Raw genomic sequence first — 16640 nt, 5'->3', positions numbered from 1 at the left:
CTATAGTTTGCGCCCTTGAGCCAAATTTATCTTACTTTATATTATAAACTAGATGTCCCACGCGGCTTCGCTCGCGTAAATTATTAGGAATTTTACGGAAATCGTACATTTTTTCGCAACAAAATAGCTTAGAGTCTGGCCAACGAAAGCTGAACCAAGCATTTATTTTGATTGGCAACACTATTCTGCCAGTCGATGGTTTGCGGTTGCACGATTTCATGATCTTGATACTTGGTCATATCAATGTAATTATTATTTTATACTCTTGTGATCTTTTAATTTTTCATACTAGACATGTTATTTATTTTAATAAATGGTATTTTTATTGAAAATCTTCACGAAGATTCGGATGAGAAACAGGAAAGTTTCCACCATACCATTGTGACCTAATTACCCATCGAATATTCTACTCTCTCGTTAATACCGATTAGACAAAAACACAAATAAAACACAATTATTTTACGTGCACTTTTTCCACTATATTCATTTATTATTATTACAAATTTTAGCTAAAAACACGACCGGTTTCGAAACAATTCTACTAGGCTTAGTTAGCAATATATTTTCTAAGTCAGTATAGGCTATAATTTATGTTAGACTTTTCTTTTATAGGTGCATAATTTTTTGCACATTGGAGTAATATAATATCTAGCATCAGCAGAAAATGATCTAAATCTTTTTTTCCTACTACATTATGTGATACCATATAAATAATTTTTAAATTTGCCGCGGTTTGCTTGGTTCAGCTTTCGTTGGCCAAACTCTATCTCTCTTCACGTAGTCTACTATATATCTGTGCCAAATAACATACAAAATTGCTTTAGTAGTTCGTGAGATAAATCCTTGTCGGACCAATAGTTCCTATGATTAACGTGTTCAATCAAACAAATAAATATTTTTTAAATCACTTGACAAAATCGAATCTTGATCTAAATGACTATGAAAAGTACCAATGGGTCATAATAGGCTCATAATCATGGGATGCATATAACTTTATAAGGTATAATATTATGGTAGTGATGATGAATGTAATTTGCATAGTAGCATATGCTTTCCGTTCTTAAAGCAATGCAAAGGAGTTCTCTCAGCACCTTCCCAATCTAATCATGGTACACATTGGTGCAAAATCTTACTTGTTGATTGCATATGCTTAGACTACTTCCCATGAAACCGAAGTCACCACATGTTTCCATATAAATTTTAAGGAAGTCCCTTGATTAGTCATGGCTCCCAGCATCATATCACCATTTTTGTGAGTATAGTACCAAATTGGGATGACACTCTGTACGCCAAAAGAAAAATTTTGAAAATCGGTTCACAAACGGCGGAGTAATCGTTGAATATAAAAAAAACGAACATAACACCTTCCCCATTTTGAAAGTCAGTTAAAATTGTAGCCTATGTGTTATTCTGATGTATAAGCTATATTATTGTAAAGTTTCATTAAGATACATTCAGTAGTTTTTGCGTGAAAGAGTAACAAACATCCATACGTCCAAACAAACTTTCGCCTTTATCATACTAATATTATAAAGGCGAAAGTTTGTTTAGATGTATGGATGTGTGGATGTATGGATGTTTGTTACTCTTTCACGCAAAAACTACTGAACGGATTTTAATGAAACTTTACAATAATATAGCTTACTAGCGGTCCGCCCCGGCTTCGCACGGGTGGACATTGATTTTTAAATAATATTTTTTCAATCTTTATAATAGTCAGACATACGATATCGCAGACTTTTACGTTGATATTAATGTCCTCTATAACTTATAAGACTCTAGTACAGTTGTTTAAATAATATGGCACCGAGTTGCGCCCTGACAACATGCATTTATATCATCAGGAGGGCAATTTGAAGAGGATCGCATAAAAAAAATGAGGTGGAATAGTTTTCGGTACTCATGCGCCGACTCGTGCTAGTCTAAGATTAACAAAAACCCGTTATTATGAATAATTATAACATTTTTGTAATTATTTTGAAACACTTGATTAAATTGTGTTATATGTATGTATGAATATAAATAATAAGTTTATTCGTAATATTCTTCATTAACAAAGTCAAACGGAAAAAATGCAAACTGTAGATAGATTGTTAAAAAAATCTTCAGACTATTTATTATCAATTGTACAAACATGTATAACGTAATATATATTTTTCTAAATCTTAGCAGTAAATTATGGATTGAGCTAGATTAACAAAAAACCCGTTATTATGAATAATTATAACATTTCTGTAACTATTTCAAAACACTTGATTGAATAGTGTTATGAATGTACTGTTGTAAACTCAGTTTAATTTCAATTGAATGTGAAAAATAAGTTTTGATTGAGTGATGCATAACAAAATGTTTTACGGAAAAAATGCAAACTGTAGGTAGATTGTTAAAAAATCTTCAGACTATTTATTATCAATTGTCATACAAACATGTATAACGTAATATATATTTTTCTAAATCTTAGCAGTAAATTATGGATTGAGCTAGATTAACAAAAAACCCGTTATTGTAAATTTTGTAACTATTTTAAAACACTTGATTGAATAGTGTTATGAATGTAAATTAATTCGTTTTGATTGATTGATGCATAACAAAATGTTTTAACTTTTATTTTACGAATACAATTGAATCTAAACACAGTGTGTATGATGTAACTATGTATTCTAGCATTGTTTGTTTAAAAAAATAGACTCACCGATAATAAAATAGATACGCCGGTTCTTCTCGGTGGGTGGGTCAGCGAACCGGTGGCAGGGACTTTATATTGACCAAAAACAATAAATAATCATATTCGTCAAATTTTTGTTTTTATTTGTTTTATAGTGTCGGATTTTTATGTTATATATATATATATATATATATATATATATATATATATATATATATATATATATATATATATATATATATATATATATATATATATATATATATATATATATATATATATATATATATATATATATATATATATATATAGTTTGACTAGCTGCTTATTGAAGATGAAAGTGCCTCTTCACTGTGACACCACTGCTGTAACTACATGGACCTAGAAAGTGGCGATGATTCTGTTTCCGGCTGCATTGTAGAATATTTGGATGATCATATTTTATTAAAATAACAAAACCGTGTTTTTAATTAATTTATTTTTTGTATTTTCTTAAATAAGTAGTTCCTTAATAAAAAAAGAGTGAGCTTCTCTCAGCTTTCACTGGCAGTCATCAAAGTAGCTCTGCAGCTCTCAGGGAGAGGGTACTTAAATAACAGGTGCTATAAATTCATAATATGTCTCACTTGTGACTGGATGTCCCGGTGAACTTCGTGTCACTTATAAACCTTCCCTGGACTTCCAGGAATATTTTAAGACTAAAATTAGCTACATCGGTTCAACCGTTTAATCGAGTTATTGCATTTTTATATAGTCCATCAAGAAAGTGAAGAAATTAAAAAGTGAAAACATCGTAATGTCATCCCTTTTTTCTTAGATTGATTTGAAAGGGATGACACTACGATGTTGCCACTTTTTAATTTCTTTACTTTCTTGACAGACACAGACTATGACATATACAAAGATTATAATACTTTATTTTTTATTTTATTTTATTCAGAAAACTTACAGCTTTTCAAAAATTTCACTAAGAGTACAATTATTATAGAAACATAAAGCCATTTATAAAGTTTTCACATATAAGTAACAAAAAAAGAAAAAATAAGCATTAATATTATGTAACATGCAACATTTGTAACTCGAAAATGAGAAGAACCAAAATAAGCAACAACACTCAATAGTCAATAACAACAAATAATATAGCTAAATCTATGTACAAATATCACTCTTAAAACGCACTAATAACTCATTGTAACTACTCAGTACCATAAATGTAACAATTTTCATTTTTCAGTTTTAAAATACTCATTTGATAAAAGCCTACAAATCGCGGGCGTTACAATCAAATTTTAAAGATGTCTTCAATATTTCTACCTGAATAAAACCTATTTAAACTTGTAGTAGTTCTACACACCGGGAACATTGAAATTAAATTTTGATAATAAATCAGGGGCATCAATGGCATTGTTGATAATCTTACATAAACAAACCAGATCTGAAACGTCTCTGCGATAACATAAGGGAAGGAAGTGAAATCTTTTACACCTTTCCTCATAGTTAGGAAGGTTAAGGTGGCACTTAAACTGAAGAAAGCTTAGAAAGCGTTTCTGGATTAATTCAATTCTATTTTTATATAATATGTCATAAGAAGGATTCCAAACCTCGGAACCATATTCCAGGATGCTTCGTACATAATATGAACAGTATAAAATTTTGATGGCCTTAATAGATTTAAAATTAGTACTTGATCTGATAACAAACCCAAGTGCTTTAGAGGCTTTATTTACAATGTAATTAACATGATCATCAAATATTAATTTAGAATCTACTATAATTCCGAGGTCCTTCATAGAATTTTTGATTGTTATTTCCTTGTTTCTAAGGTTATAAGTATAATTAATTAAATTTGACTTACGGCTGAATGTTACCGCATAACATTTTGATGCATTGAGATCTAGTTTATTCCTAATGCAATATTCACTGAACCTATCCAAATCTTCTTGTAAAAGATGGCAGTCAAGACGTGAACTGACATTTTTCATATTTTTTTTGTCATCCGCATATAATAGAGAATAGCGGAAACACGTGTTGACATCATTAAGAAATATTGCGAATAACAAAGGTCCCAGAAGTGAACCTTGCGATACTCCAAAGGGCACCAATGTCCACCTTGACATGTATCCATTGATAGCAACAGCTTGAGACCTATTGCTAATGTACGAAGTGAACCATCGGTATAAGTTTCCGTGGATTCCCGCAAGAAGTAACTTTTGAAGAAGAACAGAGTGATCAATACGATCAAAAGCCTTAGAAAAATCAGTGAATACTACATCTACTTGACCACCAGAATCCATGTTGGAGCTGATATAATCATAAGCAAGAATTAAATTAGAAATTGTGGACCGAGATTTTAAAAACCCATGTTGCTCCAAGATAAACCAATGTCTAAGCGATGGGTAAATCGCATTATTTTATTCTTTACATAGATTAGATCGCTTCTTGTTATGTCGTAAATTAAACACACACTATAACTACTGTATCATATTTATTTCAAATTTTCTTAACTACTTATTATTTATAAATCATAATAATATTTACGTGTTTTTTACACTGTACTTAATATAAAGTATCAAAATCTTTTATAGTGACTGGATACAGTGTGGCCATAAGAGGCCACACCGGAAACAAGTGGCGACTCTATTAATGTCGTGACTTTTGTGGCGGGCTTTAATTTCACCATAATCTTCAAATATCGTCATATTTTCGTAAAGTTACTGCCGCAAGGGCATCTATATAACAATATGAAAATTTAAACCGATACTTGAAATTATTAATTATATGGAAATATAATATGGTGATTTTGATTTAAAGAGAAGTATCCTAAGCATATGCTACCAAAAAGTAAGATTTTGCACCAAGGTATGCTATGGTTCCGAAGATACTAAGAGAACTCCGGATTCCTTATAGATAAAAGTATGGGGGTTCCGGCGTTGTTTTACGAAGAAAGCATATTATTATGCTACTATGTAAATTACATTCATCATCATCAACATCACTACCATCACACCACAGACCAATTATACATAAGACTCTTGAATCCCATAAAAAACAGCGTGCCTGTAGTTTTTAGTTCTCATCTGAACGATAGATGGCGTTGAGTGTATCAAATTAGCCTAAGGCCCAATTCACACCGGATCGGCAGCGGCGCGGAGAGGCGCGGCGAGGCCGGCAGAGGCGGCTCGCGTCGCCGCGGGCGGCCGCGCGCTACCTTCAGAGCGCCGCACAGTGGATCGAAAATCGAGTTTCATAGCCATAGAAAATTGATTTTCCAGATGTCATTTTTTTGGGCTGAAATATGTTTTCCTAGTTGTTATTACATAATAAAATGTAAAAATAATAAAATGTAAAATAATATAAAAAATAATATCTCTGGAATCGCATGGTTGGCCGTTATATCCTCACACACTATTATAGTACTAATTATTACTCACATTTTGGCATATTTTGTATTACAGCACCATTTGTACTTCATTTTGGTTAATTAAAAACTTAATTCAAAATATAGAAAGAAGAAAGAAATTATTATGGCGATATAATGTATCAACCCTCTCTTTTTCCAGTGTCCCCAGTAATAATTTAAAACTTCCAACTGAATTAAATTAAATTGTCTGGAACTACTTGACATATTCTATTGTTTTTTTGTTAAATGATCCGTGTTCTTTACTTTCATAAAAAAATTGTAACTCCCTTATTATTACACGTAGCTGCGTCTTTTTACATTTTATTATGTAATAACAACTAGGAGACCATATTTCAGCCCAAAAAAATGACATCTGGAAATTCAAGTTCTTATGTCTATGATACTCGATTTTCGATCCACTGTGCACCGCACGTCCGTCGGCGGAACATTTTGGTTAATTAAAAACTTAATTCAAAATATAGAAAGAAGAAAGAAATTATTATGGCGATATAATGTATCAACCCTCTCTTTTTCCAGTGTCCCCAGTAATAATTTAAAACTTCCAACTGAATTAAATTAAATTGTCTGGAACTACTTGACATATTCTATTGTTTTTTTGTTAAATGATCCGTGTTCTTTACTTTCATAAAAAAATTGTAACTCCCTTATTATTACACGTAGCTGCGTCTTTTTACATTTTATTATGTAATAACAACTAGGAGACCATATTTCAGCCCAAAAAAATAACATCTGGAAATTCAAGTTCTTATGTCTATGATACTCGATTTTCGATCCACTGTGCACCGCACGTCCGTCGGCGGAAAGTGCTCGCGGCACCTCGCGACGCCTCGAGGCGCCTCAAGGCGCCTCGCGACGACGCGCGCGGTCACGGGAGGCCGCGAGCACTTTCCGCCGACGGTCGCGCGGCCGCCCGCGGCGCCTCGAGCACTTTTGAAGTTTTCAAGCGATACTAGTAGTTATAAGTATGTAAATAAAGTTTAAAATTATTTCACACTAAAAGTGCTCTTCGCGCCGCTGCCGGCCGCTGCCGATCCGGTGTGAATTGGGCCTAACAAATAAAAAATACAATAAATAAATGCACCATCTAGTAGACTATTTTTAAAACACGTTCACAAACTGCAAAATTCTCCCAAAGATGTCGCTGATTAATTTTAATCGGAAATGTCATTTATTAAAGCTTTCTTAACTCTTTTAGTTTTTGGCTCTTTTAAAATATCTATATTTTTTTATAAATATAGATCAATGATATTGTATGTTACTAACGTAACTAGATTGGAAGTTTACGGTAGCAACGCGTTGCCACTTCGAAGATCCCTGCAGGCATATCTCACATACATAATGACATAACGAATATATGACTTGACATTGTCTTTTGAACAAAAAAGTGGTTACGCATTTCTGAGAATCTTTTGTAAGACATTGCTACTCTAGTATTTTAGAAACTCATTGATATAGATACTAAAAAAAATGATTTTTTTTATTCCGTCGGCGGGATTTGAACCCGCGACTCCCGGCTTGAGCTACCAATGCGCTCATCCATCTGTTTTTCTGACATTATGTATTTCTATTGCCGCTATAATACTAAATAATAAAAACAAAATAAACTAAATATTTAAGGTGGGCTATATGTAGCTTCACTCTGCATCCTCTATCAGTTGTATCACGGGGGCTGCGTTCCAGATGACGTTAATTTTGACCAAAACGCTCAAAACGTCCCCTTCTGCCGTTCCTTTTGGCGACCGGGGTCGTTTTGATCGCGGCTATGACGTCACTCATGACGTCATCATTTTCGCTCAAAACGACCCTTGACGAAGATGGGTCAAAGTGGGCGTTCCAGTTTTTTTTTTAATTTTAACGTAACTATATCGCGAAAGCCAGTTTCGGAAAGTTTTCAGGAGAGAGTAGAGACAAAAAAACTTTATATTATTTCATTACAAATATGTAATATTTAAATTACTTAAATAAATTAAATAACATTTAATGAAATATTTTGATTGGAAAATAAATTGTTTTAAATGAAAGGTCAAATGATTTCTTATAAAATATAATAATTAATACTACTTACTCGTACTTGACTAAGCATTTATGCGGTATTGTTACCTAACGTTTATATGTATATTGTGACAATAGTCAATATTCAAAGTATGTGGTTTTGTTATTAAAATATGATTCAATGTGAAAACTCAAATATAATAAAAGTTTAACTATATTAAAATATGATTACTTAAGTAAAAAAATGTAATACTAAAAACGAAATAAATATAATATTATGTATTTTATTTGTAAAATAAATGTAACTATAAACAATAAAATTACTTTTATTTACGACTTAAAGAAAAGGATAATATCCAAGTTCGGTTCAATTTACCTATGTATAAAAAAAAAATATAGTTCTTTTTTTAAACTTTACTCAAAACGCTCAAAACGCTCCATAATCCGTTCCACTTGGGTTTGTATCACTGACGCTCACATGCTAGTGGAACGGGAAAAACTACGGTCTAGAGCGTGAGTGTTACTAACGTCATCTGGAACGCGGGGGGGAGTGCTTTGAGGAATTGTTCGGAATCATACCTCCTGCAACTTTTCGCCATCGCCCCACGCGAAAAATATACTTACCATCCTCATCACCTTGATGAGTGGCAGTCTTCCACCGTGCATTTTTCGCGTAACTTTCTGCCGCGCACTGTAAAACTCTGGAACGAACTGTCACCAGCAGTATTTTCGGACCTATACGACCTGCAAACCTTCAAGAAGAGAGCGTATTCCCTCTTAAAAGGCCGGCAACGCACCTGCAGCTCTTCTGATGTTGCGAGTGACCATGGGCGACGGTAGTTGCTTTCCATCAGGTGACTCACGCCTCACAAAATTACGCTCGTTTGGCCTCACTCTAAGGGTTCCTTGTTGACTACGGAACCCTAAAAAGTAGGTAAGCACAAATCTTGCGAAAAAACTTTGGTGCTCGAGGTTGGGCTTTGAGTGAGATTTCGTGCGTCTACTAACATGAACGGAAGGTGTCGCGTTGAACTGGCATCGTTGCATACCAAAAATTACCGTTAAAAATATCAGTATTAATAACGTTATTTTTATACCTATAGGTATCTTTACCCACAGATTTGTATGAATATTAACGAAATGTGTCGCGTCGAACTGGCAACTTCGCATACCAGAAAATAACGATATTTTTACCGGTAATAATAACGACATTTTTTAAACTATATTTAAATGTTATGTTACCTACTAGATATCGTTAAAAATATCGTTAAGCTACCCTTATAAAAATAACGGTACGTAACAGTAATTTTTCTAGTAATCGATAACGTTATGAAGCCATGCTATATGCTGGCAACATTTTTTACTTTAGTCATGTTTGCATACAAACTTCAAAGTTTTAAAACCGATTTTGTAATTTTAAATTTCTTTAGTTAAACAATTTCTATAATATTTTACGACCATAAACTTATAATATACTGTCGTATAAGTTTATGATTACGACATAAGAATAGTTCTAAGATCAAAGATGACGTTTATAGTAACATTATTGATGATTCTGCTATTTGACAGAAAAGCAATTCGGATTTATTCGACCATTTTTACGACTTTTTATAGAAAAATGTCAAACAAATGAATTGCTTAGTACGAATCATTAAATGAATTGCACGTTAAGAGAATTTTAAAAATGAATCGTAAATGATTCATTGTATGATTCAACTAAGCGACCATTTTAGCCCCGCTGATACCATTTTTTGTCTTTACTCTCTCCTGAAAACTTTCCGAACATGGCTTTCGCGATATACGTTAAAATTAAAAAAGAAAACTAGAGCGCCCACTTTGACCCATCTTCGTCAAAGGTCGTTTTGAGCGAGAATGATGACGTCATGAGTGACGTCATAGCCGCGATCAAAACGACCCCGGTCGCCAAAGGGAACGGCAGAAGGGGACGTTTTGAGCGTTTTGGTCAAAATTAACGTCATCTGGAACGCAGCATTAATATATAGGTTTATGGTTTTAAGTGCATGTGGCGAAAAAAGGAACTAACGCTGTCATCATACAAAAACCGCCATTTTTGACAGTTCTCCTTTACCAGCAGCGCTCCCGCCCACGCGCATTTAAATAACCTTGTTAGATCAGCTGTCATCTGTCGATTTCTCCAGGCAAAGTTAAGGGTAAAGTTTAAGTTAAATTTACCTTAACTGCAACCATAAATTTAACTTTAACTTTACCCACGCCTCTGGTGCAACCCAGTCTAAGATTATCAATGATCATATTAATATTTCACCGACTTCCAAAAGTTTTTAACCGACTCCCAACTTTTTTTTTTTGCAAAATGCTAGAATCCAAAAACCGGCATGATGATAGGTACATAACGTAAACGTCATTGATATAAAAAAAAAAAAAACAAAACCAAGCTTTGTGAATATTTTTTGATATTTTCGTTTACATGTTTCACATAATTTTAGCGTTTAATTAACATCTAATTGCAATTGACTCGATTCACAATAACTAAAACATTTCGTTAATGTAATGCGAATGTGAAAAAATGAGTTTTTCAATTGATGAAGTAAACTTCCTAGTGTATCGATACTTACAAGAGTCTGGTAAATGCATGCATTTCTGTACTATTAAGTACTAATAATAAACATTGTCCACCACTGATTTTTATAATTCTAATATTTTAGGCTTTCATCACTCGGCTTACACGTTTGGAATAGAGTCTCATATATCTCAAAGTAACATCAATGGAGCTCTCGTTCCACCGGCAGCATTACTCAACATTTTACAAAAAGGTCTTCAATATACTGAAGCTGAAATTAGTCTAGGGGAGGATGGTACAGTATTCAAACAAACTATAATATTATTTACTATATTTAAAGGTATCTAATGAATATTTCTTTTAGGCACAGAAATTCGACTCACCGAAAGCCTGAGTCTCATTGATGCAGTAACGCCGGATATAGTAGCTGCTAGACAAAATGCTCACAATGCACAAAAACAGTCAACAAAGGAACCTGGATCTGGAAGTGAACAAAATGGAGTTGATGTAAATATAATATTTACTAGACTAGGGTGTTAATGTTACATGAATGTTAAAACGGAAACATTACTTTAATTGATACTAAACACACATCTTTTCCAGAGACCATTAATTTAGATGCAATAAGAAGTAACCTTTAGTCAAATTTGTTCCGCAATTATTGTGTGGAATAGTTACTAAACTAACATACCACACTTTAATATGTCAAGAAATATTATGAATGATCTTGTTACAGGGTACTACATGTAGTGCAGCATCCACTACAGCCGGAGAGGCTGCAACACCCAGTGCTCCTGAAAACATGGAGCTAGATCAGTCTATTGAGATACCTGCAAGTAAAGCAACAGTATTAAGAGGTCACGAGTCAGAAGTATTCATCTGTGCATGGAATCCTAGTACAGATCTCTTAGCTAGCGGATCAGGTGACAGTACAGCTAGGTATGTATGTTTTGTTCCTTAATGGTAGGTACACAAAAAAAACAGTTAAGTCTTTTCTTCTATCAATAAGGAAAAATGTGTTGACACACATAATATACATAACACAACATAATATATTTGTGTGTATCATAGAACAAAAATATTTTCCACAACTTGCAGGATATGGGATATGTCAGATAATCCAACCACAACACCCAACCAGCTGGTTCTGCGGCACTGTATCCAGAAGGGAGGAGCGGAAGTGCCCAGTAACAAAGATGTTACTTCACTTGACTGGAATGTATGTTTTCTAAATATAAACTATTTTACACAAACTACTTATCAATGTCACCCGGTTGGTGTGGATACTGACAAAAATGTGTAGGTATTGAAAAAAAATCGGCCAAGTGCGAGTTAGACTCGTGCACGAAGGGTTCCACACTTACCACAATAGGCTGAAAATTGTGTTTTTTGTACGGGATTTAATTATTATTTAGTTTATTTAAATTTTATAAATACAACTGAGTATTTTGTGAATATTTCGAGTGCCTATATGTGGCCGTTATTGATATCGAGCAAAAAATAGCAAAAAAATCACGTTTGTTGTATAGGAGCATTATTAAGGAGGGCTCTTAAATATTTAATTTATTTTGTTTAGGTATATGTTGTTACAGCGGCAACAGATATACACAATCTGTGAAAATTTCAGAAGGCTAGCTATAGCGGTGCTTGAGTTACAGCCTGGAGACAGACAGACAGACGGACAGACATCAAAGTCTTAGTAATAGGGTCCCGTTTTTACCCTTTGGGTATGAAACCCTAAAAATATCTAATTAAAAAAGATAAGTATGATTTTTGAGTCTTTGCTCCTGTCATTTTATATAATATTTTATTAATTGTCAAATGTTTTCCAGTGTGATGGTCGCTTATTAGCAACTGGCTCTTATGACGGCTATGCTAGAATTTGGACCACTGATGGTACTCTAGCATCTACATTAGGACAACACAAAGGTCCAATTTTTGCACTTAAATGGAATAAAAGAGGAAATTATATTTTGAGTGCAGGGGTAAGATGTTTATACTTTTTGAGTACCATAATATTTTGATTTGCATTTTAGTTTCCCAAACATTTAAAGTAAATCTTTTGTCAACAGGTAGATAAGACTACAATTATTTGGGATGCAGCCTCAGGACAATGTACACAGCAGTTCTCATTTCATTCAGCACCTGCTCTTGATGTTGATTGGCAAACAAATACATCTTTTGCATCATGTTCAACTGATCAATGCATTCATGTGTGCCGACTTAATGTAGACAAACCAATTAAGAGCTTCCAAGGCCATACAGTAAGTAACTTTATATGAAATACTCTGTAAATGAATTTTAAAACCTCCATCGTGGGTTTTGCAGACACAATAAATTTTGAATTATTATGGCTTGGGGATTGATGGGTTGATTTAATGTCAAAATACTGTACTCTTATTTCAGGGACTATAAATATGCTAGTGTGATGCAACATTATATAAATGTTTTTTTTTTCAGAATGAAGTCAATGCAATAAAGTGGGACCCCCAAGGACAGTTACTAGCATCATGCTCTGATGACATGTCACTGAAGATATGGTCCATGAAACAAGATACTTACGTTCATGATCTGCAAGCTCACTCAAAAGAGATATACACCATTAAATGGTCTCCTACTGGCCCAGGTACACAGAACCCTAACATGAACTTAACATTAGCTAGTGCCTCTTTTGACTCCACAGTTAGACTTTGGGATGTGGAAAGGGGTGTATGTATACACACACTGACGAAACATACTGAGCCAGTATACAGTGTTGCATTTTCTCCAGATGGTAAATTTTTGGCTAGTGGATCATTTGATAAATGTGTTCACATATGGTCCACACAGACAGGCTCCCTTGTACATTCGTACAAGGGTACTGGTGGTATATTTGAGGTCTGTTGGAATTCACGTGGCACTAAGGTCGGTGCTAGTGCTAGTGATGGAAGTGTATTTGTTTTGGATTTAAGAAAATTGTAACAAATGATGTAATTGTTACTATTTTGTAACAATAACTATTTCCTATTTATTCCGTATTAAATAGAAATGACATCTTTACGAAATCAATAATTTTAGAGAAAAATTACACTTAGGAAAGGAAAATAATTATTTAGATCATTCAAAGATAGGAATGAAAGTTATATTACTTTTAAGACTCGTCTTCTCATATAAACATATAAAATGGTCTGTATAGATTTTTTTATAAAACTAGTGTGTAAGCGCTATAAATTAAATGTAAGCACTAAAATATATTGAGTGTAGAACTTCATCATTTTCATTATTTCTAAATTTGAAGAGATAAACTTAAAGGTGTATTAAAATAGGCAAGAAAAATATTATGGTAAGATAGAGTAAAATTTTGTGAAAGTACCTACTTGCTAGCTAGAATTTAGGTGTTTTTTTCTTTGTCAAAATATTTGCTAGGAAGTGCAACATGACACAGCAGACACTCATCCATATTTTTTCCACTTCAAACAAATAAAATGTTTTCTAGTAAAGGTAATGATTTTATTTGGTTTGGGCATTTGCTCTTCTATAATTTCTTTAATAATGAAAAAATGTATTCATTATTTCTACAGTAGTTAATTATTTGATTTAACATATTGGCAATACTGAAATAACTTAATATTGGTCAAAGTAAGTTATTATATCAACAATTTTCGACGTGGGAGACATGGGCGTATATTAAACATGTTGCCTATTTGCTGCTGCGGAACCCTTCATGGGCGATTCCAACTCGCACTTGGCCGATTTTTTACGTTAACCCCTTATCAAAGCTATATATACGCCCGTGGTGGGAGAGCCATGTTTCACCCCCTTATTTCATTAAAAAAATTTCTTAAAAAACATTTATTTATAGTTTACAACTTACAACAAAACACTACATATTTTATAATAGACTTAATGCTTTTATGTTTACATTATTTTTGTTTTAAATATAAAATTGATAAGAAATTATTTGTATTTTTATTTACTAGTAAGAGTTTCTGCCCTCAAATGGAAATTAATAGAAATTAAGTTATTAAATAGACCTAAGGAGTTAGAGTGCTTTGCATTAATGATTGAAACATAATATTCCAGTTTTAATTTGTGTTAAAAATGTTACACTTATAGCATATTATGTTAAACTTATAAATAAACTCTAATAAATAAAAATCAATTTATGTAAAAAACAATATTATTATTTTATCTCTTTAAATAATCTTTTTATTATGTCTTGTATGAGGTCATATTTCATAATGACATAGGTCTTTTATATGCTAACATGTCTTCATGTTTGTACAGGGTGTGTAATTTCTCATACATGTATTTAAAAAAATACAACAGATTGTCATATTGTCCCTCATATGGTATACACTGCTTTTTACAGTCTCTGCTGTGTATTGGGTACCCCGAAGTTATATCTGTAGTGTAATGTTCACTACAACCCCAAGCACTTATGTGCAGCTCAATTAAGGCTTGATGTAGGGCTTCAACTGTAGATAAGTACCATCTTGGACTTCCTTTCTGATGTCTCCAAAACTGAGATACTCGGTTTTGCAACACAATTTTAGGCATTCTTTGAAATCTTTCGTCTGCAAAGATGCCTCGACTCTGGTTCCATGTACTATCGATGAGCACCAGTCTTTCTATTGGTAATTTGTCTACATGATATATTTCTTTAGATTCATTATTTATTATTTTAGTCATTAAAGTGCCTACATTATATCCAGCTGGTAAATCTTGTAATATAACTTTTTCATAAGATAAGCAATTACTATGTTTTCCTGAAAATAACTCATTTATAGAGCACGCATCCTTTCCTGGATACAATAGAACAGTTTTTCCGTCATTTGAATACTCTGGAACGTGTGGATAAGTATACACATTAACATCATTTGGAGCTAGCACAGCAGCATGAGCAGCAGTACTTTTCCCGTCGATTTCTCTTCTGTGTTTAATGATGTCCACTTTTATTGGTAGCTAGAAAAACGATATGTTACAAATAACAATATAAATATATAATTGTGGAGAAGAATAGCCATTGTGGTTAGTAAAATTATTCTGACAAATTCAGGTCGATTTACGAGAACTTACCTTACACTGAGGTATTTGATTTTTAAGTTGAGACACGGGTATGAAACATGTGTAACAGAAGTACATACGCGATTTACCACATTTAGAACATGCACTACGATTTTTGACTTCGTGCAAAGCTTCTAAATTGAAAATAACTAATCCTTCAAAAGGTTTCTCATCACGTTTTCTCGCCTCCAAACTTTTAGGGTTCATTTTTTTGTGCAAATATTGTGTATTAAAATACAAATAAATTTAGCATTATTAAAATACAAATAAATTTAGCATTCTTAATTATTTTAAGACAAGAGCTTCTTAAAACTTGTGAGCAATTTAATGTACAGTATTAATGCAAAAAAAAAAATGATAAAGTGGTAAACAACCTACCTATTATGTCTTCTTCTACTTCTCGGAAACATCTTTTTTTTTTTAATTCGTCCCGGTCGGGACAGGCAAAGGGAGCATTGCCCATACAGCCATTTCTGGACATTTCTCCGGATTTGGATTATTTAGTTGATTCCCTGGTACATTTTTATTTCTACATATTTTTTAAAATCAATAATCGCATATTATTCTTAAGTAAATTATAAAAATAATTATCTATTTGGCCCCTTTTTCACTTCACGACTTTAGAAGATATTTTGATTTAAATTTTTCTAACCTAGGGAATCAACAAAGCTAATAGAAAAAAGCTTTTTCAGCTAAATAAACATGTTCAATTTAAATATAAACATGTATTAAATTGTCTACAAACTAAACTTGTTCGTTAAAACCAAATACAATGAATGGAAAATGAATTTATTTGAAATATTTTGACTTTAAGAATTTTTTTTTATATATTTTACTTATTGGTGTCAATGATTTGTATCAGTATATGAAGATAATGTAATTTATTTTAATAAAAATAAACAGATATGTACTAATTAGATAAATAAATGTAAAATATTTTGATTCCCTACTTAAAATACCCAGGGAATCATCAAAAT

The 16640-nt window shown here is 32.8% G+C and overlaps 2 protein-coding genes across 2 annotated transcripts; one reads left to right on the top strand and one right to left on the bottom strand.

The window, feature by feature from the left end:
- Positions 1 to 10496: 10496 nt before the first annotated feature.
- On the top strand, positions 10497 to 13669 carry LOC121729647 (F-box-like/WD repeat-containing protein TBL1X). Its single transcript, XM_042118220.1, has 8 exons — positions 10497 to 10681; positions 10763 to 10912; positions 10982 to 11124; positions 11354 to 11556; positions 11716 to 11836; positions 12450 to 12602; positions 12690 to 12881; positions 13078 to 13669. The coding sequence occupies exons 1-8, from the start codon at positions 10624 to 10626 to the stop codon at positions 13576 to 13578; spliced, it is 1521 nt and encodes a 506-aa protein (XP_041974154.1). The 5' UTR covers positions 10497 to 10623; the 3' UTR covers positions 13579 to 13669.
- Positions 13670 to 14758: 1089 nt separating this feature from the next.
- On the bottom strand, positions 14759 to 15916 carry LOC121729378 (tRNA-uridine aminocarboxypropyltransferase 1). The gene is made up of 2 exons (XM_042117869.1): positions 15676 to 15916; positions 14759 to 15561 (listed from the first exon to the last, which is right to left on the bottom strand). The coding sequence occupies exons 1-2, from the start codon at positions 15868 to 15870 to the stop codon at positions 14833 to 14835; spliced, it is 924 nt and encodes a 307-aa protein (XP_041973803.1). The 5' UTR covers positions 15871 to 15916; the 3' UTR covers positions 14759 to 14832.
- Positions 15917 to 16640: the final 724 nt, after the last annotated feature.

The sequence above is a fragment of the Aricia agestis genome, chromosome 8 (genome assembly GCF_905147365.1).
Source record: "Aricia agestis chromosome 8, ilAriAges1.1, whole genome shotgun sequence".
Classification (NCBI taxonomy): Eukaryota; Metazoa; Arthropoda; class Insecta; order Lepidoptera; family Lycaenidae; genus Aricia; species Aricia agestis.
Note: the sequence above shows the minus strand (reverse complement) of the source record. Positions and strands in the feature narration are given on the sequence as shown.

Coding starts and splice junctions, on each gene's coding strand:
- LOC121729647 (XM_042118220.1), top strand. CDS start 10,624: ATGAGTTTTTCAATTGATGAAGTAAACTTCCTAGTGTATCGATACTTA. Junction 10,682..10,762: donor TCGATACTTACAAGAGTCTG/GTAAATGCATGC, acceptor CTAATATTTTAG/GCTTTCATCACTCGGCTTAC. Junction 12,882..13,077: donor AGAGCTTCCAAGGCCATACA/GTAAGTAACTTT, acceptor TTTTTTTTTCAG/AATGAAGTCAATGCAATAAA.
- LOC121729378 (XM_042117869.1), bottom strand. CDS start 15,870: ATGAACCCTAAAAGTTTGGAGGCGAGAAAACGTGATGAGAAACCTTTT. Junction 15,562..15,675: donor ATCAAATACCTCAGTGTAAG/GTAAGTTCTCGT, acceptor TCGTTTTTCTAG/CTACCAATAAAAGTGGACAT.